Here is a 20920-nt window from a genome sequence, read left to right as displayed (position 1 = left end):
GCAGCTCCTAGAAAATGTAACAAGTACAACTATTGTGAACGCTGTTTGGAGAAAGTTTCCATTTTTGCAGAGCAGGTAGCTGGATATCAGCGCCATGCTGATTTTGCAGTCAATTTAAGAACTTCTGCAATTAATTTTTTCTCTTATGCATCATGCTACAGCTTTCTAAAGTCAGTTTTGGGCCTGCAAGTTTAGGCGGGAGAACGAAAAAAACAGAAGAGTGCCGTATGTACATGGATGCCTCTGAGTATGTTGCTGTGTGTTTGCATGTTTTCTGCGAACTTTCACTTGTTAGCAATACCAGTGCTTTACCTCTTATGATTGTCTTGCAGGGCTCCCTATATATGTTTTAGATTGGAAAAAACGTTGCCTTGTTTGTATCAAAGTTCTCTTTGCCTTATTTCCAGATAGTGTGTTACTTCTAGGTCTCTCATTTGACATGATGATAGTCTCCACATGACCTGTAGCCCCTCCATGACCTCTTAAGTTCCATGAATTGCAGGGACTGGTCTGGTATACCTTAGGAAAGCATTTTACATTCCTATGGCATTTTGCTATTGCCAGGAATAAATGCTATACATTTCGGAACCGTGGTAGCTGGAAAAACTTCAGTTGTTCCTACATCAGCCTCTCAGGCATCTTTCATTGATATTAATTACTCACTTAAATTACTCTAACGGATCAACCGTGGTTGATATTGGTGCACGTTAGTGGGGAGAGATGTGAAGGATCTAATTAGAGTAAATACCTACGTCTTCACCAACAGGTGAGCAAGGAAAAGTCTTCCTTTTTGTTTATTTACCCTCACACACCCTAGTGGTGTCATGCTTCATCATCGGGTCACCCCGACGCCTAAAAGTCGGGGTGGGCTCAACCACAGTATTGGGAGCTCTTGGTAGAAGTTGGTGACCTGGGGGGCTGAATAAATTAAAATACCTCAAACAGATCCCCGGTTTCCCTTTATTCTTGGGTCTGTTTGGGTAACTAAAAAATAAAGGTTGGGTCTTATAAGGAGTCTTATGGTCCTAAGACCCTAGTGCCAACATGTTTCAGTCCTATTCTGGCCTTATGGGTCCTGGACTTTCATCAGGGCTAGGTTTTGGCCTCCCTAGGAGCCAGGATATAAGGGGGTTTCCCTATCCTGTATGCGATTCAAGGGCAGAGTAGCTGCTCCTTGTAACAATGATTGATGATTTACCAATCATGGGTAGTACTCCATCTGTAAAGAAAAGACAGACAACAGAGAAAAACGAAAAGACAAAAACAACATACATTTTATAGTAATGTCAATGTTTTTCTTCCAGACTTCGTCCCACATTGCGTGCTCTGGAACTAATTAATAAACCACTGGTGCCAATATGTGTCTATGACATAGTGGTAATCAATTGCTTTCAAACTTGTGCCACTCACGTGCTTGTCATCATATAATACTATCAAGTGACAGATGATTGGTGGGGTGGCTATGGTACTCAATAACTGATCTTGATTTGTGTCAGTATGTCTATGCTTATACTAGTGTAACACTCCATGCCTCACATTCATTCCACATTCATACAGTGTTAGTGCGAAGAATAGCGATAATCGTAATCATGTTGTATTTATGATTTATCCCTCCTGATTCTGTGCGAAAAAATAATAAACAATAAAATCTTAGTCCCTTACCCAATTCTTGGATGGTTTCTGTGTCTCAGGGGATCGTTAAGCATCTAGGGGTAGCTTTATAGTCAAACCCTACATTCATGACCCCAGATGGTTAAGGGAAACAAATATGGCGAGTGGTTATTGTCTAACCTCGAAAAATACATCTCCCTCGTATTCCTCGTTTAGAGAAACGAAGGACAAAAGTACTTAGCGATCGAGTTGGAAGTTGCCAGACTATGACTTACTTCATCAAAAGTCCTGCCCCGCATGCACACCTACTTGGCTCCGGTCCCCGGCTTTCGCGTTTTGAAAAGCGGAGGGACCGTGTATTTAAACCCGTGAGTTGTCATGGAGACAAATTGGTAGGACGACCGTCCTAGGCGCATATCCGTATACGTCATAACGTTAGTTACGTACGCGGATCCATGGGGTTTGTAGTTCCAAATTAGATTTGTATGCATACGCCGAGATCGAGATCTTGTACTAAGATCCAGCCTCTTAAAATGCCAACCTTGTACTACGTCTTTTAATTGCCATATCATAGTGCAAACATGCAATATAAAAGTATATGCGGGCCGTAGTTGATGGCATTGTATATAGTTATCGCCGTTGGAAAGTGGAAATAACGTCGTTACGTAAGCCCACGTACCGGGAAATTAGGGAGATGTAGTTCCTTGTGGCTAATACACTCCGGGCGAGTGAATAACACTGGTACCATTATCTAACAATTAATGCCTATGGGATACAAGGCATGTATTAAATAAAAAAATAAAAAAAGGGTGAGATAAAGAATCCTTTTATGGTCTTATTACAACACAGGTGAGGCACACTTGGTGTGCCAATTTTTCCGGCTGTTTACTTGACCGCTGATTATTGGAGAAAGTTTAAACAACACAATGACAGCGGATTTTTCTGGTAGATCACTGATAGTGATGCATTAATTATTCGTGTTCAGCTCGTGTAGGAGGATCAGCGGGGGAGTTTTAATCTAAGTATACTCCATGTGTTATAATAGAGGGAGCTTCCTTTTTTGTAGTAATTGATAAGCTTGATTCAAACACCAATCTTTTTATATATATATAAGGGGTGTTGTATTCATATATATGTATATATACATGTATGTGCCCTTAAACGAAGGGAGAAAAAGTTGGGAATACCAACGTATACCAATGCTATCATTAGGAATATGAGCTAGTGCTCATGTAGCCACCAGATAAAGGTCCCCAAGTTGTATAGACAGTGTTAGTGCCCGTTTTTAATAAACACATAACAGGAGGGTAACCTAGTTATATACAACTTTTATTTATTTAGTTGGTTCCAGGGTATGCAATCGTTAAGGCCCCTTTCATAAGTTTTTAATCGGTGGACCCAACGTTGTTCGCGCTCCAAGAGTTTGTATTGGAGGTTGTTAACATGCTTGATCTTTTCTATGATGGTCCACTTTATTTCTGTGTCTTTGTGTTTTTTATCATTGTAGTGTGCAGTCAATTTAGTTGCTGTGATTGCACGTCTTATTGTGCTCCTGTGTTCACTAATGCGTAATTTTACTTTTCGGCTTGTCATACCAATATACATTAGATCGCACGGGCACTTAATCATATAGATCACTGCTTCAGAGTTGCAGTTGGTATGAGTTCTCTGTTCCCATGGGGAATGTAATCCCAGATCTATCTCTTTGGTGTGTTCTGTGAATGGACACGCTACACATGTGCCACATGGATAGTGTCCCGTGACCTGAGGTGTATTCCAGAGGGTTGATTGACTGGTGATCTTCGGTGTGTATGTGTCAGTATGTACCAGTAAATCTCGTAGACTTGTATTCCTTTTAAATGAGAACATAGGTTTCTCAAACGTTATTGTATTCGATGTCAGGATGGACCATTTTTTGTTTATTATCTTCTTTAGATCATTAGAAGATGTGTTATATGTAGTAACACATATCAGTTGGTCACTGTGTGTCTTTTCATGGGTCTCTAGCAATGCCTCTCTTGGTGTATTACGGGCTCTCTTATTTGCTTTATCTATAATCTTTTTCGGGTACAGTTTCTGTTTAAGTTTGTTGGTTAGGATGGTCGCTTCCTTTTTGTATGTTTCCAACTCAGTACAATTTCTACGTACCCTTAAAAATTGGCCTACAGGTAGATTCTCTCTTAATGAGCGCGGGTGTGCGCTATCGAACCTAAGTAGGCTATTTTTATCTGTAGCTTTGGTGAACAGAGAGTTCTTAAGGGTACCTTCACTAGCTGTGAAGACTACGTCTAGGAAGGATATTCTTTCTTTATTCATACTCATTGTGAAATGTAGATGGGGATTCAAACTATTGATCCATTTCTTGAATGTTTCCAAGCCAGTGGTATCTCCTTCCCAAATCAGAAAGACGTCATCAATATATCTATACCAACAACGTATGTTGGCAGAGAATGGATTATGTGTCCATATATGTTGGTCTTCAAAGTGTCCCACATATAGACAGGCCAGGCTCGGGGCGAATGTACTGCCCATCGAAGTGCCGTGAGTTTGTAGATATATCTGATCTTCAAACTTAAAAAAGTTTTCAGTGAGTGCTAAATGGATGAGTGTAGTGATCCATTCGATTGGCGCTGCCCATGGCCATTCTTCCTTTCTGAGGATCTCCTCAACTACCCTGATGCTCTCAGTCTGAGGGATGTTAGTATATAGCGCCTCAACGTCAAGGCTGACCAGGATATTCTTCTCTGGATTGTATTGTATCCCGTCCAGTAGGTTGAAAAGGTGTTTTGTGTCCTGTACATAAGACTTAATCTTCGTTACAATGGGTCGTAGGAACCAATCTGTGTACTTGGACAGAGGTTCAAGGATGGACCCTATCCCTGAGACAATCGGTCTTCCTGGTGGGGGTATCTTCCCTTTATGTATTTTTGGTATTGTGTAAAAAAGAGGTGTTCTTGGATCTTCCTGATTTAAAAAGTCATGTTCCTTCTTCGTGATCCAATCCTTATCCAGTGCCTCCGCGGTCAATGTGGAAATTGTTGTCTTGATCCGTTGTGTGGGGTCTCGATTAATTTGTTTGTAGTACTTTGTATCTGCCAGCAGGTTCATACATGCGGTTCTGTAGGCACTTGTACTTTGGATAACCGTGGCCCCTCCTTTATCCGCAGGTTTTATTATTAGATCAGTTCTAGACTGAAGGGAGGTTAAGGCTTCCCGTTCCTTCTTACTTAGATTGTTGAACGTGTCTCTCCTAATTTGTAACAATTCAACTTCTTTCGTTACAGCTTCTTCAAAGGCGAGTACCTCTGGCGGCATCATGTTGGTAGGGGGATAGAAGGTCGATCTGCACCGTAGGTCCGTGTGTGTTTCGTCCAGATGTGGGTCCTCTTTGTCCCTAAAGAATGTTTTTAAACGGATCTTCCGGAAGAAGTCACCCAATTCACAGCGTAATCGGAATTTGTCCAAATGTGACGTGGGTACGAACCCTAGTCCTTTTTCCAGTACTGTTTCTTCATCTGTAGTAAATATAACATCCGTCAAATTTACCACTAGTCTCTCATGCTGCTCGTTCCTGGTTGTTGGTCCCGGGTGCTGCTCCGTGTGTTCATGCTGCTCCGATCCTCTTCCCACTGTACTCTTTTGTTCCCTCTTCTTCCACGTCTGCCTCTCCTGCCGCCCTGTCCTAAAAAACGTTGATTGTAGTCGGGCTGGTAGTAAGGACCCATAGGGAACTGGGTCGGGCCTTGAAATGGAATTGGTCCAAATGGGGCGGGCCATGGGTACATCTGCTGGTGTCCATATCTCTGGTTGTAGTTACCTCTCCGTGGTCTTCTACCCCTACCTCGCCTGCTCTTATTTGATCCATCACTAGACCAGTTGTCATAGTCAGAATCCGATGATCCCGTCTGTTCACTATATACAGATCCTGAGTCCGAATTTTCTTGGCCTTTGTAGTCGTCCCGGATGTAAGGATAAACCTTTTCGTGACTAAACTTTTTTAGATCTTTCTGTAGTTTGTTAATTTTACTTTGCATGAGGTAGTCTTTATGTTCACTTATCTCCTTATTTACTTCCTCAAGTTTTTTCTTAAATATGGATAGTTTTATCTCCGTCGCTAGTGAATCCTCACTGATTTTAATTTTTATCAAAAGAGCATCTGCTAAACGTTTGGCAGTATTGATGATTAAAATGAGCCAATCGCGCGAGCATCTCCACGCAATTAACGACCATTCTTTTTTACGTGGGCTTACGTAACGACGTTATTTCCACTTTCCAACGGCGATAACTATATACAATGCCATCAACTACGGCCCGCATATACTTTTATATTGCATGTTTGCACTATGATATGGCAATTAAAAGACGTAGTACAAGGTTGGCATTTTAAGAGGCTGGATCTTAGTACAAGATCTCGATCTCGGCGTATGCATACAAATCTAATTTGGAACTACAAACCCCATGGATCCGCGTACGTAACTAACGTTATGACGTATACGGATATGCGCCTAGGACGGTCGTCCTACCAATTTGTCTCCATGACAACTCACGGGTTTAAATACACGGTCCCTCCGCTTTTCAAAACGCGAAAGCCGGGGACCGGAGCCAAGTAGGTGTGCATGCGGGGCAGGACTTTTGATGAAGTAAGTCATAGTCTGGCAACTTCCAACTCGATCGCTAAGTACTTTTGTCCTTCGTTTCTCTAAACGAGGAATACGAGGGAGATGTATTTTTCGAGGTTAGACAATAACCACTCGCCATATTTGTTTCCCTTAACCATCTGGGGTCATGAATGTAGGGTTTGACTATAAAGCTACCCCTAGATGCTTAACGATCCCCTGAGACACAGAAACCATCCAAGAATTGGGTAAGGGACTAAGATTTTATTGTTTATTATTTTTTCGCACAGAATCAGGAGGGATAAATCATAAATACAACATGATTACGATTATCGCTATTCTTCGCACTAACACTGTATGAATGTGGAATGAATGTGAGGCATGGAGTGTTACACTAGTATAAGCATAGACATACTGACACAAATCAAGATCAGTTATTGAGTACCATAGCCACCCCACCAATCATCTGTCACTTGATAGTATTATATGATGACAAGCACGTGAGTGGCACAAGTTTGAAAGCAATTGATTACCACTATGTCATAGACACATATTGGCACCAGTGGTTTATTAATTAGTTCCAGAGCACGCAATGTGGGACGAAGTCTGGAAGAAAAACATTGACATTACTATAAAATGTATGTTGTTTTTGTCTTTTCGTTTTTCTCTGTTGTCTGTCTTTTCTTTACAGATGGAGTACTACCCATGATTGGTAAATCATCAATCATTGTTACAAGGAGCAGCTACTCTGCCCTTGAATCGCATACAGGATAGGGAAACCCCCTTATATCCTGGCTCCTAGGGAGGCCAAAACCTAGCCCTGATGAAAGTCCAGGACCCATAAGGCCAGAATAGGACTGAAACATGTTGGCACTAGGGTCTTAGGACCATAAGACTCCTTATAAGACCCAACCTTTATTTTTTAGTTACCCAAACAGACCCAAGAATAAAGGGAAACCGGGGATCTGTTTGAGGTATTTTAATTTATTCAGCCCCCCAGGTCACCAACTTCTACCAAGAGCTCCCAATACTGTGGTTGAGCCCACCCCGACTTTTAGGCGTCGGGGTGACCCGATGATGAAGCATGACACCACTAGGGTGTGTGAGGGTAAATAAACAAAAAGGAAGACTTTTCCTTGCTCACCTGTTGGTGAAGACGTAGGTATTTACTCTAATTAGATCCTTCACATCTCTCCCCACTAACGTGCACCAATATCAACCACGGTTGATCCGTTAGAGTAATTTAAGTGAGTAATTGATTATATTATAGGAGGAGTTACTCTAACTTGATATCCTCTCTACCCCTCCAGGTAAAGAAAAAAAGTGTTTTTCGAATTTACCTTTAAAGTGAATATATCTTTCATTGATAGTCACTCTACTCATTGTCTCCAGGTATCTTTCATTAACAGTCACTCTACTAAGGCTAATCACTTAGGAGCTTCCGAAGAGGGCACTCCATTGCAATGGCGTCAGAGTACCCTCTTTGCCAAACTCATGGTCTGCACGCCTGATTTAGAGGTGGGCAGACTGACAGTATGCAACAACGGAGAACAGCAACAACGGAGAACACTCCTGCTCTGTCACCAACATAGTCCTCCGACGGCCTAATGGAGCACAAGCCGCTAGCGGTTAGCCATCCGACTGCCCTCCTAATGGAGTGGTAGATCAGATGTCTTTTTTTGCTGACCGTTACAGAGGGGCAATAAAAAAGTATAATGTCCTGCACACCATAGGAGTAAACTCCCATGGTGTGGGGGTCATTAAGTTTTAGTTTTTTCCCAGCATTTGAAGTTAGTTTTCAAAAAATGAAAAATTGTGGAAAAGTTTGACGGGCAGCCGTCCTGTTTGACAATGTCTGTAGCATATTGAACATTGTTAATAAAGTCAGTACAACCATCGGGCCAGATGGCGAAGCAACAAATGGAACAAATACAAATCTTCCCACTGGTTGACCATTAGTCTATTAATTATGTGGTTTCAAGGAACTTGTGTGCAGTAAGAACTCTTAGTTTGCCCAGAAAGTGTGATAAAGCTCCCTACTGATGAGTACCAAAAGAGTTGTGTTGAAGCGGATCTCATATACCCTAAGGAGGTTCATCAGAGAATGCTTATTGTCATTACTATACTGCAAAATGCAGATCTGGGACCGATTAAATATGCCACACCAAAAACAATGAACTGGTCATATGGATTCTTTACAGGTGAATTTCTATTGGGAAAGAGAAATACTTATTTAACTTATAATTTAATACTATGCTTAATATTACATCTCAACTGTTAGAAGCGAGTTTCCTGCTGGTAAAGCATTGTTAAATTTCAAACTCTTCTAGTAAATTTTATCAGAACCATTAAGAAGATCTTGTATGGATGTTATTATTTAACACAAAAGCATTAAGGCATTTCATTGGGTTTCGTAAATTACTGTACTATAGTTTGTAGATCGCAGGTCACTCAAGGAATATTTTTTAAGCATATCCCATCACATTTCCATCTTTTCAGCTTAAGTTGTGTAGGCTAATACCGTTTTTAAAGAGAATCTACTCCTCTCCTCCCTGTCTGCATCTCTTACCGCTTTCCTCTCCCTCCCATCCTGCCCATGTAACATACTTAGAGGTGGAGCAGAAAGTCGTTCAGCCGAAGAGCGCAACAGGAAAGAAACAGGAAGACTCAAGCAAGAGCAAAGGGGCCTTAAAAAAGCCACAGTAATAGAGCATTAACCTATAAATTCCCAGTTAATGTGAGTATATTTACTTTTATTACATGAAGCAAGAGAGCCTTTTATCTAGCTTTACAATTGAAGAAGGCTGTAGACAGGAAGTCGTATTCTTTCAAGAAACATAGTAAATGTTAGCTGATGAAGGCTGTTTGATCACTATGTTCTTTCTGTTTTCTTCCTTATCACAATAGTACCAGTCTCATTTAATGTGGACAACATAATGATTGACTGTCACTCCTTAAAATGCAGTTTTACTCTCAGGCCACCAGCAATAGTCCTACTAATATTAATGGAACATTACACCTAGAAATGGTCTGAGTTATGGAAAAATAATGTTTCTGTTATTCATTCATAACCCCTACATCTTACAGTTGTGTGGTCACGGACATTGTGATTTCTGGTCTATATGCCCTATTCCCTTTCGCTTTATACAATAGTGATTCAAGCCTTGGATAAAGGCTAGATATTGTAAGGTTGTTCGTTCTCCATTGTCAGCCAGCCTCTTTGAAGCATGCACGCAAAGAAAGAGCTTTGTTGTCAAATAATGTAAGTAGGAGGCATTTCCATAGTGATGGAGGTAGGTTTGAGAAAGATCCACTATCCTGCCAAAATCTTTGTGTCCAAAGAATGCTTAACTGGACCCATTGGGGGAACACGGGTGACCTGAAATTTGGCTAGATTTATCAAAGGCCACATTGACAAAAAATGGCAAAGATATGGTTGCTGTGCTGTGTCGATACAAAATTGATCACATTCAACTATGGAGAGTGATCTGCACATGAAGCAAACAGGCCACATTGTAACAGTTATTCCTCCAACTTCAATCCTAGCGAATGGCCATGGTCCACTATCAACCCAAGAATGCAATTACTACAATCAACAGAAAATCAACATAAATGGAGAAAAATGGATAAGTACTGGATCACATAATCAAACATTGATGTGCAAAATGTGAGTCACATCAAAAGCGCATTTAACACAGTCACCCATCAAAAACCACCCACCAAAAAGTAGAAAAATACACACCTACTGGTAAACCATCTACATCGTGTATTTCAGAAACTATACCATTCCACCATTTTTGACTCAGACCCAGACCAGGTAATCAGTCTAATCACACTTGCTTGGCAAACAACCATAACCTTGTCCACATTCAACTCTTCTTCATCATGCATACCCCACCAGCACAACTCATACTCTTTACACTCGCCACATTAGAGACTTCATCACACAGTGTAACCTACACATACACCTTAGAAGTCCTCTTTCCCTGAGGCTACACTATTCAGCCTGCCAAGGACACTCACAACACAAGATCACCATCAACCAGAGTCTCACTGTCAACCACAAGCACACATGACCCTGCAATCTCAGTAAGCCAGCAAAACTCAAGTCATTGGAGCTTCTTACCAGCTACTTCCCCAGTCAGCATGCTTGACAGCCGTACTTAATACAATCTACTTTTTTTTTTAAGATTTTATTGGCATTTATTGTGCATAACATTCACAGAAGTTCTCTTACATCTCGAGTATCAGACATTTGTTCCACATTGTACGTTACAGTGTACTCCGAGTCTTCCATGTTAGAATCCGTTTAGTTTAAATTGGACAACTGGTCCATGCAGTTCTAACTTTCAACTCCCTCCCCCGTTCCCTAAACAAGTTGCTTAGCGTCAGTTATATGTGTCAGCAGTGAGTACTATTTCCTCAGCTATCCGTATAGTTCGTACTTTGGGCGGTGCTCGATAGGTGGGTGGGGGAGATGGGGGCGTCGTATTTCTCGTCACTGCATGGGGTCGTTACCTCCCTCAGTCCTCCAACGTCCCTATTTCCCTGTCCCTGGTCTGCGGTTGTGAATCTGGTTGGTCATCTACTGTATCGTCTAGGTCTGAAGTTTGTAGGTCATTCACTAGGTCACCCCAGGCCCTCGCTGTTGCCAGGTTTCCTATGCCTCTGTTCGCTGCGCGCAATAACACCCTATGTTCTGCAGCTGCCCATTTCTCAATTTCCCTTCTCCAGCACCTTATTTGGGGGCCTCTGGCATATTTTTTATTCTTTGTGATTTCCCTTTTTTCCAGTACAAATGCTAAGTCTTGGAATCGCCCAGTAACCTTCGTTTTGGCCGTGCGCGGGAACCAGTGCAATATGCAGCGGCGCGGCGTGTGGTCAATTGTCCTATCTATGACTCTCTCAACAGTCGCTAGCACCTCCGCCCAGAATTCTCTCAAGCCTGGGCAGTCCCACAACATGTGCAGGATATGCGCCTCCTCATCCCCGCAGCGTGGGCATGCTGCCTCCTCTATCCGGAAGTAGCGTCTGATTCTGGCGGGTGTTAAGTACTCCCTGTGAAGCACATAGTAGTTTATGAGTTTGAACTTTGCATTCCTAGAGACCTTCAGGGTGTGTTCCACAATAACGTCCCAATCTTTTTCTATAATGGGTACTCCTAGATCTTCCTCCCACTGTGCTCGCAGCCGCTCCATGGGCCTCTGAATGTCCCGCCTAATGGCTCTTTATATGCAAGAGACTGTTTTAATCCTACCTGCAGAGAGGACTACATATCTACAGCAGTCTAGCGCTCTTGGCTCTGTAGCCCCCGTCCCCCAGTGTTTTCGGAATGCCGCTGTAACAGCCCTGTGGAGCAGGAACTGTTCCTGCGGGAGGCTGAACGCCTCTTGTAGATCCTCAAATGGACCCATTTGGGTTTCCCTGAAAAGGTCTCCAACTACTTTCAGCCCTGCTTCCTTCCAATCATCTAGCCCAGCCCAGTTCCCTCCTTGTGGTAGTTGGCGGAGCATATCAGTAGGTATGTCTGGAGAGTAGGGGAGCCTGCAGCCCGATCTTTGGAGCCATCTCGCCCAGCACTTCGTAATTACCATCTCTTCATCCGTCCTCCGATGGGGCCCCTGCCTCAGCCTTAACAGCATTTTCACACAATCTACTTATCCCAACAGTGACCTCACTGAAGAAATCGCAGACCTCAACACCCATCCCACAATCTGCAAAGTCTTTAATGAGGTTCATGCTCTAATATTATGACTCCCTAAAATCCTTCTACACACCCCTCAACACTATGATCATCAAGCAACACATTGCCAGAATTCCAAATGCTGAATCATATACTTCAACTGCGTCTTTTTCAGTCAAATGCAAGCCCCTTTTTTCACTGGGAAGATAAAATCAGAACCCACATCAACAACACTAAACAGACTGCCGCCAATTCTCCAGCGTTCCCCCCCCAAAGTGGATAGCCTTCAGCTTCGTCTTACTTACCGAACACATCAACATTCATCACTCTCTCAAGGCCAATGCTACTATCCATTGTGGCATCCTGCTATAGCAGTTTCTTCACACGTCTCCTCAATGCCGTCAATGCCTCCCTTTGTCAAGGTATCTTCCCAGATTCTTTTTAAATAGTACAGATCTCCTGCTGAAAAATCCCAGCCTTGAATCAAACGATCTTGCCGACTACTGCGCCATAACCCATCTAACTTTCATCAGAAAAATGAACAAAACCTTATAATTCCTATATCAGATCAGTAAGAAAGTCCAGGGCTATCAATCTAGTGCGATCTTCACTGTTGAGGAACGATGTAGGCTACATTTATACTTCTAGAGAACATGAGTATTTCAAAGGTGGCAGCCACCATGTTGCAGCATGATCTGAAGCTATATTAATGTTGGCTTTAAGTGCCCTGTGGGATTATGTTTTTTTATTCATGTTTTGAGCTTTCTAACTGGGTATTACTAGAGAAATTGTTCTGAAAAGTTATGCAAACAGATTAAGTCTGATGTCCAAGAAGTGAGACTTGTTGAGGAATGATGTAGGATAAATGTATCCCTATGAAGAACCCTTTTTTCATACATAATATTTGTCCAGGTTCTACAGGGTTATGCAAGCACCCCTGTTCTTTTACTATCCTTTAAATTCTCGACAACAACCTCATAATCACCAACAAGAATGATCCTGTCTCCTTGATCTTACTTTACTCAACCACTCTGCAGCTTTCTGTTGTCTTCCTCCAAGCATTAATCCACTCTCTGGAAATATGCCTGAACTTCTCTGACAGTGCCAGGAAATGTTGAAACTAGATATTGCTAAGAGCTCATTGAGATGCCACAGACCTCCTTTTCAGACTCTGATTTTCCAGAGCGGTGTGGTCAAACTGCCATGGCTTGCTTGTGGGGGTATAGATTTCAATAAAATGCTTAGTTCAGGCTGTACTTGAATCACTAAATGGTACTCTAAGAATATATCAGCCTTTTATTATTATTAAAGAAATATGCAGTTTTAATTCACCAAATAAACATGTTTCACTCTATACCTGGTTGCTCTGTAACTGAACTGGGCTGTATATATAGCTGCAATCAGATTTATATTCAGGAAGTCTCATCTGCAAAGGCTAACCAAGGGAAGTGCCAGCCTGCAAGTGTCCAAATAGGGAAGTATACATTGTAGTGATCCTGCAGCACACCTTTCCTTGAAATTCAATCCTTTTAATCCATATTTATCTTTTTTAGCGTGCATGCACTCTAAATGCGCTCCGTCCCGAGTGCGCATTGGAAGAAAACATCATGAGAAAATGACAAGCGGTTTGCGAGTCAAGAGTTGCACAGCTTCGTTCACATTTGTGTTTTAAAGTAATCCACGTAATCAGTGATAATTTGCAGTTCATCCATTTTATTCAAAAATTATCTCAATCCTTTTTCCATCACGTCAAAGATACATAGTTCCATTCTTTAATGCATTTTACTGCTCCAGAATTGCCCATCCGGGCCTATTCATAGGCACATGCTGAAACTAAGTTCCTCCGTCACATTAAATTCCACCCAATGCATTTCGGTCCACTTGGACCTTCGTCAGGGGTATCTGTGATGATTTAAAAAAATACGTATCAACTGCATGCTTTAAAAGTGTAAGACAAACATTAAAAAATGATACATTCTTTAATTAAAACAAATCTGTGCTCACATTAAATCTATACCATTAAACTCAACCTCAAAAATGGATGAACTGCAAATTATCACTGATTACGTGGATTACTTTAAAACACAAATGTGAACGAAGCTGTGCAACTCTTGACTCGCAAACCGCTTGTCATTTTCTCAAATAGGGAAGTGCCAGCCTGCAAGTGTCCGAATAGTCGCAGTTCGAAACCTGACAGTCCTTGTTATTTTACAGGGGACGTCGAGGTCCACACTTTGGGACCATAGTGGGGGTAGCGATCACACTCTTCTTGAGTAGTGCGTGATGAGAGTCTGCGTTCAGGTGACAGGCACTGGCCGTGGCATGTAGAGAAGGACACCCATACAGCTGACCTTCCAGAGTTGGAGTGAGCCGCGGCGGCTGCAAGTAGAGGGATGAAGTGATGGAATGACCTAAATTGGCCTCACAAGGTTATCAGTCCCTTTAAGAAGTAATGTGATGCACAAAGACAGAGGCCCACGTGCCACGCAACGCCTTTAGTCACTTAAAGAAGTGGTAGCACAGTCCATGGCTTTGGCTGCATGCCTCTCCGCATTATCAAGCTTAGATGTGGAGATGCAGGTTTTAGACATACAGGCTTCTCGCAATCATCTGGCGCAGAACGGGATGCTGCAATGCATGGTTCCTACAGATGGACCTCTCACAATTGCCGGGCTCAGAACAGGTTGCAGTGATGCAAGTTTCAGGGTTCTGGCAGTTCTGAAGTATGCACGCAAGGGAGCGCATCCGTCGTTTGAGCAGTGGTTCACAGCGGCTAGCCTCGGCAGACCCTGCTTCCACAACTTTTCAAGGTTAGACGCTTATGCTGGACTTCGTCGCAAGCTAAATATCCAAGTTCTCTCAACGCCGGGCACTCTACCTCCTGGTTCCATCAGCAGCAGCAACATAGTTTCCTCAGGGACCATGGATAAGCTTGTTACCCTGACAACACAGGCAATCACCGATTTTTTCGTTGTTCCTCAACTTCCTCGTGTGAGGAGGTCCTTGAGTGATAAGAACACTGCGTATGCTAGAAGGAGCTTTTATCAGTCCACGGGACAGTTTAGTTTCTAAAATTGCAATCAGTTTCAAAGTTTAGATAAAACATTTGCAGAACAAATCACAGGGAAGTGCATTTTCCTTTTGATTGGTTTGAGCACCAATACAACTACATGAAGGTAACACTGTTACCTTCCTTTTGTTGGATTGCAGCTATACTGCTCTGCCTCTTAGCACCAAGCGCAGGATATGGGTGGACGTCCAGTCTTTTTGTTGCGAAGTTGTCTCAAACTAGGTTTTCAGGTAACACTCTTTGTCCAAGAGTTACCCTGTGGCCTGGTGACACCTTGATCTGGTGGAGCTAGTACAACTACAGTCACTTGCTGTTCTTTCTATGGACTGCCAGCATGGGTACACTACCTCACTGGTAACCCAAGCACATGCAAGCGCACTACACATAAATCATGGTGACTGCGAGGGACAAGCCATAACATACTACACTCGCTTACCAAGGAAAGCTAGAAGGCAGTCTCCCTCTGGGCTCAAGTACAAAAGGCCTGCAGATGGCTCCTGTAATTCATCTTCCATCAGCCATGGTCTGGTCGTGGAATGGAAATCACCCAAAGTAACAAGAGCTCCACTCTGGGTGCTCCCCAATACTCCTACAAAGTCTAGAACTCTCACATTAGACACAAAAAACACACCACAAGGCTTCTTATAAAACTCAATAAAGGAAGAATCACAATAAGGGAAAAAAATCTTCAATTGCAAATAATCCTTTTTTATTTCAGTGATGCGTTGTAATCATACAGTTACACTGCGGCCAATCCGTGTTTCGCAGATGCGTAAACTGGGATTTCAAGGGTGCGGAATGTAAAGATACAACTAAATAAGTATAATATATTTTATTCAATTATTTTAGTCCATTTATCCTTATGGTGTGGTCGAACTTTGCATTACAAACGTTTGGCATAAGACAGACACACATGTACAACACAAACAACCAAAACAGATACAATCACGTATTTTGTTCATGATTAAATCTCATTTAAAAAAAAAAAATTGTTGCATTTTTATACACTTTAGTACACCTCTACAATTGCTTTTGTATGGCTGTAAAGTGGATATGGCACCGAAGGGCTTTCAGCCCCACAACCATGAACTTCGCAAGGTCCAGGGACAGATTACCCAATGCATGCTCTGAAAATTTAAATGTTTTCCTTTTTAGAAATAAAGTTGTATCCCAGTTGAATTTTCTGCAATTGAAGTCCAAACAAAATCAGAAACTTGAGCTTTGGGTCTAAAAGTGGCCCAACACAAATCTTTTCCGTAGCAAAAATTGACTTTGGAAACATGAACTGCTTCGTGTGCCTAGTGCTGAACGGAGTAAAGTTTGCACTAGTGCACACATGGTGCAGATGCCTTTAGCACAGTTTGTCACTTGTGTAAAACTGTGTGAAGCAAACAAGATGTGTACCCATCGTATTAAATACATTGCTAAAAATGTAGAAAACTCAATTTCATTCGTGTTTACAAAATAAGGAATGGAACAAAAATGTCTTCTCCACTTTCATAATGTAAACGTAAAACTCAGGTTAAGACAAAATAAATGTGTATGATGTCTCACCACAGATGCAGTACAACTTTTTTTTTTTTGATGACTGTTTTCTCTTGGATGAACATATCTTGGCTGAACACCGCATTACACATATAAAATAAAGGTGGCTCAGATTAACAATTGTTTCACAATCTGCTTTCTCTTATTTTGCCGGAGGAAAAAAATGTCAATGTCATGTAGACGGGGGTGAAATATGTTGGCGTCACTTCCTTTACTGACGGCATAAAAAAATGGCTCAAATGAGCATTTGCTCCACTATGGCACCAGTGAAAGGTTTTTGCAATCTCCTTGTGTTAGTTTTCCTAGTGCTAGAAGAAAGTGCTTTTCAAAATTCATGCATAGGTAGCACAGGGTTATGTATATAACTTTAAGGTAGTGTAGCTGTGCAGTCCTTTAACAGAACACTGCATCATGTTTAGAGCAACTAGCCTCTACAATTTAAGATTATTCCGCGTTCTCTAGAGCTGTGATAGCCAATCAATATGGTCCAATCTTATCAAGCAGTATTTAAAATTTGAGAAAGTTTAATCAAGGTGATACACTTTAAAAAAATCTTCAATACCTCTATTTTTTAAATTCCCTAAAATTTAAATTAAATGTAAGGAGCCTAAAAAGATTTAATGTAAGTATACTTATCTGGATTAATATTTAGGAATTTAATAAAGAAGCAGCTTTGGCATAAACTCAGGATCCTTAAGTCTTGTCTTATTGGGTTCATGGTTATTGAGACCTGTTGTAGAGGCGGAAGCATAAAAACCAGACTATATTGTTTGCACCGAATATGTTGAACGATCCATCTATAAGAGACAGAGAAACCGCAAAACAGATATTTTCAGTAATTCTGGGTGATATTTTGGTTGCCAATCAATGTATACAGGGAGTTTATGGCTGCCTTCTCAATGCTGCATAAAACACATTCTTAAGAGCTGAATTTATCCCTCATGCAGCGAGCTTTCTTTAGTCAATAACCAACAGTATACAAAAGTTGAAAAGCGTATAGATCAAAAAAACCAAATTGTGTTAGATTTAAGCAAGTAGATCGAGCTGTGTTTTCACTTGGACTCAAGAATTGTTGTTCCCGTGCCGTACAGTTGCAAACAACAGTGTTCTCATTGATCCACTTACTTTGTTTCCCAACAGGCCCCGCCAAGGACTCTCAGACCTCGCTTCAGGACACAAGGTACCGCCACCTCCAAAAGTGAACCAATGTGAGCGTGATGAGCCAATCAGCAGCAAGAGCCATGGAATGTCTCCTCACTGCCTTAAACTGACCTACTCACTACTTCCATGTCACACAACAGTAAAGTGGATATGCGCTGGGTGTGCAAAATGGCAAACGCGCACTCCTTTCTACTTTTTGTTCTCCTACACGAGTCTCCAAATTACTGAAAGCAGGATATACACATGTTTATTTATGTAAATATAACAATCCCTGTATGTTCATCAACTGCTGTACACAGAAAAAAATCAAGCCAGGAGTCATCTCCTTGGTTTTTTCAATGTCTTGTGTCTTTTTATGATTTATTTCATTGCAATATGGATATTTTGCCAATGTACATTGCTAGGGTGATATTCTACTGAGAGTTGCTACTCTCATTGGAGTTAAACTGTGAATATAAATAGAAAACAAAAAACAGAATAAAAATGGAAACCTTAAGGTATATTGACTACGCAAGTTGTTTGAGGAAATTGTCTGGTAGCAGCAAATTTTATTATGTACAAACACATTACTGCTCCAAGTTAAGACGTGTCATATGCGGGAGGAAAAGTTCATGCTCGACATGTCGAGAGAGAACAGGAATCCAATGGGGAAAAACCAACCAACAGAGCAGAAATCCAAGGGGGATAAAAAACTGAGAAAAAGAAATTGGTGGTCAGCGTATGTAATGCAGTATCCCTGTTTTTGTCAGCTTCAGTGTAAAACACAATCTTAGTTCCTGACAGTCCGGTGCCAACTGGTGTGAAACTCACCCTCAAAGCGTCAGCCATTTTATTGGCATATTCCTGTGCATGTAATTATGAATGAGGCAGAAGAAAAGGAGGAAGTGATTGGAATACAACCGATTGGTGTATTTGAAGAGAATGACCCTAGTGACTGCCAAGCATGCAAGTCAGAAGCCAAGTAATCAATGCCGTGATCTCATTCAGCGTCCGAACTCATCCAGTTTCTGCAGAGTAGCAAATCCACTTCTTTCACTTGAAACCGGTGGCACTCCTTTGGTGCTTTGGCTGTGAGTGTCAACAGAAGCTATTGTGTACAGTCATTCCAGTAGTTGTTACCACATTGTTGCATGCATGCTAGCAGGAAAAAAAATGATTATTTGATAGTACTGACACCTGCCCTATGGTTTATCTGAACTTGGTTGTTTTCACTCTATTGGCCCAATTATCGAGAGACATTGATGCAGACATTAAATAGAAAAGGAACTATTGAGAGGCGATTCTACTGGTGTCCATTGAATGCATTACTCAGAGCATGACTATTTTGATTATATCAAGAATTTACTAGCCATCAACAAAGAATGAGTACTGCCACATGTCACCGCAGATGAAGATGTGGTCATTCAAGGGATGGGAGCTGTTGTTCAGCAGGCCCTAGATTCCATTCTCTCGACCTTATTTAACAGCCATTCAAAGGGGGCACAACCTAGGTGGAAAGTAAGATACAAGGGAAAGCTTTTTTGGGAGTGTGTGTACTTTTGGTATTAAGGCAATAGACTTCTATACAGGGAGCAGTGTCATGGACTATATCCAATTGAATGAGCTCAGGGCTGGAGACATCTGATCACTGTTGACTCCTGCTGGAGGCGTCTGTTGAACATTTTGATAGGCCGAGCTGCCATAATCTTGAAGCATATCTACTATACGTACTGTATGTGGCACATCATGCCATTTATAGCTCCTGTCCTTAATATCTCAAGGGCAAGTTTTTGCTGCATGTTCCAACATGAGCGATCCCCTTTATCCATCTTACTAGTTCCACATGTTCTTCATCTGCATAAAGCGGTTGTCATTCTCTGTCTTGTCACCTTTGTTGTGGAACAAGGTCTGTCTCACCTTGCATACAATGTCTGACCAATCACACATTCAAACACATCTGATAACCTATCTGAAATCTTCCATGCGAGAGGCTAAATGCTGCACTCAACCTTAATAAATATTTTAGTATATGGGTAAAATCCAGAATTTGAAAACATGCCTGCTTCTTTATCGTCTCATGCACTGAAGCTTCATGAGTACCCCTTCAGCATTTTAATTTTTTATTGTGTCTATGAAGCTCCCAGGTGAAAAAATCCAAAGTGGCCAATGTCTCAATATACTAGCTCAACATTGAGATTGAATTGATGGGCAGCTCGTACGGCCAACTGTTTGGACAAGTGACCAAAACAAGGGCATCGGTGGCATTAACATAGCTGGAAAGGATGAACATTCTTTCTTGCAGTGGAACCTAAGTGATTTTAGGATAGGTATGACTAATGTCCGAGGGCAGAAGTAAAAACCTAAGCATAGGCCTGTTCTAACAGCCTAGGAAATGGGCCAGTGACGTAAAAAGACTGTGAGCTTATTATAAGCTGCTGGTTGCACTTTTTTGGGTTGAGTGAAGCTTTCCTAATTGATTGAACATCTTTTCATTGCTCAGTTGTTGAAGTAAATATATGGGCTGTTCACTAATGAAAATGGAGGACTTGTGCAATATTGGAACCTATAATGTTTGTGAGTATAGCAAGCAAACAATCTGAAACTGGTAATCCAAAAGGTGTATGCAAATCTGTTTGAGAGACCCCTGAACTAGCGGGTATTCATGCCATCCTTTCATACTTTTCTTTTTAGGGATGTGTCTAGGAAGTTGCGCAAAGGCAACAAACTCATTGTGAAGTGTTGCCCCTTTGCAGAATTGCCTGCGCCAAAAATTGATTTGGGAATAAAAGTTTTTTTCTGGATATTTGAGCCTTATAAGCTTTTTTCAGAGAGAATTATTCTGCAAATAAATTATTTTTGGTGTTTTTTTCCTACAAAATGTAATTTTGTAGGTCTCTTTCGTGCTATTTTTACAGGGTTTTTTTCAGCTTTAGAATGCCAACTCCACAAGTTTCACAGAGCTCAAATTCTGATTCAGCCTCTCATGGAAAAGGTTTTGCTGGTCGCAGAATGTGTGTGAATTACTATTATGTCAGATTTACATCATGTTTTGTGCAAAAAACAGAAATAAACATTTCTAAATGTGTGTATGTAGATGCAAGACCTTGCTGGACATTGAAATCTCTTGCCAGAAGCGACTGAGGGAGTCTGGTTATTATAAGAAATAAGAGGACATGTTTGTACTCAATTATGCCAAACTCTGCTGGAGAAATTAAATTCTCAAAGATCCTAGGCAACAACTATACTAAGTACTCC

At 41.4% G+C, this 20920-nt stretch overlaps 1 protein-coding gene across 8 annotated transcripts in view; it reads left to right on the top strand.

The window, feature by feature from the left end:
- Positions 1-20466, top strand: part of REEP1 (receptor accessory protein 1) — a 323709-nt gene extending 303243 nt beyond the window's left edge. For 4 of the 8 annotated variants that reach the window (XM_085642627.1, XM_085642624.1, XM_085642622.1 and 1 more), the window contains 2 exons: positions 8839-8964; positions 17666-18186. In XM_085642627.1, coding sequence (XP_085498753.1) covers positions 8839-8919 — 81 coding nt within the window. In that variant the 3' untranslated portion in view covers positions 8920-8964; positions 17666-18186. Of the gene's footprint in view, positions 1-8838; positions 8965-17665 lie in introns of all 8 variants that reach the window. The other 4 variants (XM_085642628.1, XM_085642626.1, XM_085642623.1 and 1 more) reach the window with 1 other exon arrangement.
- The last annotated feature ends 454 nt before the right edge of the window (positions 20467-20920 follow it).

Source organism: Triturus cristatus, chromosome 2_2 (assembly GCF_964204655.1).
Source record: "Triturus cristatus chromosome 2_2, aTriCri1.1, whole genome shotgun sequence".
NCBI classification, from domain to species: domain Eukaryota; kingdom Metazoa; phylum Chordata; class Amphibia; order Caudata; family Salamandridae; genus Triturus; species Triturus cristatus.
This window is presented reverse-complemented; position numbering and strand designations above follow the sequence as displayed.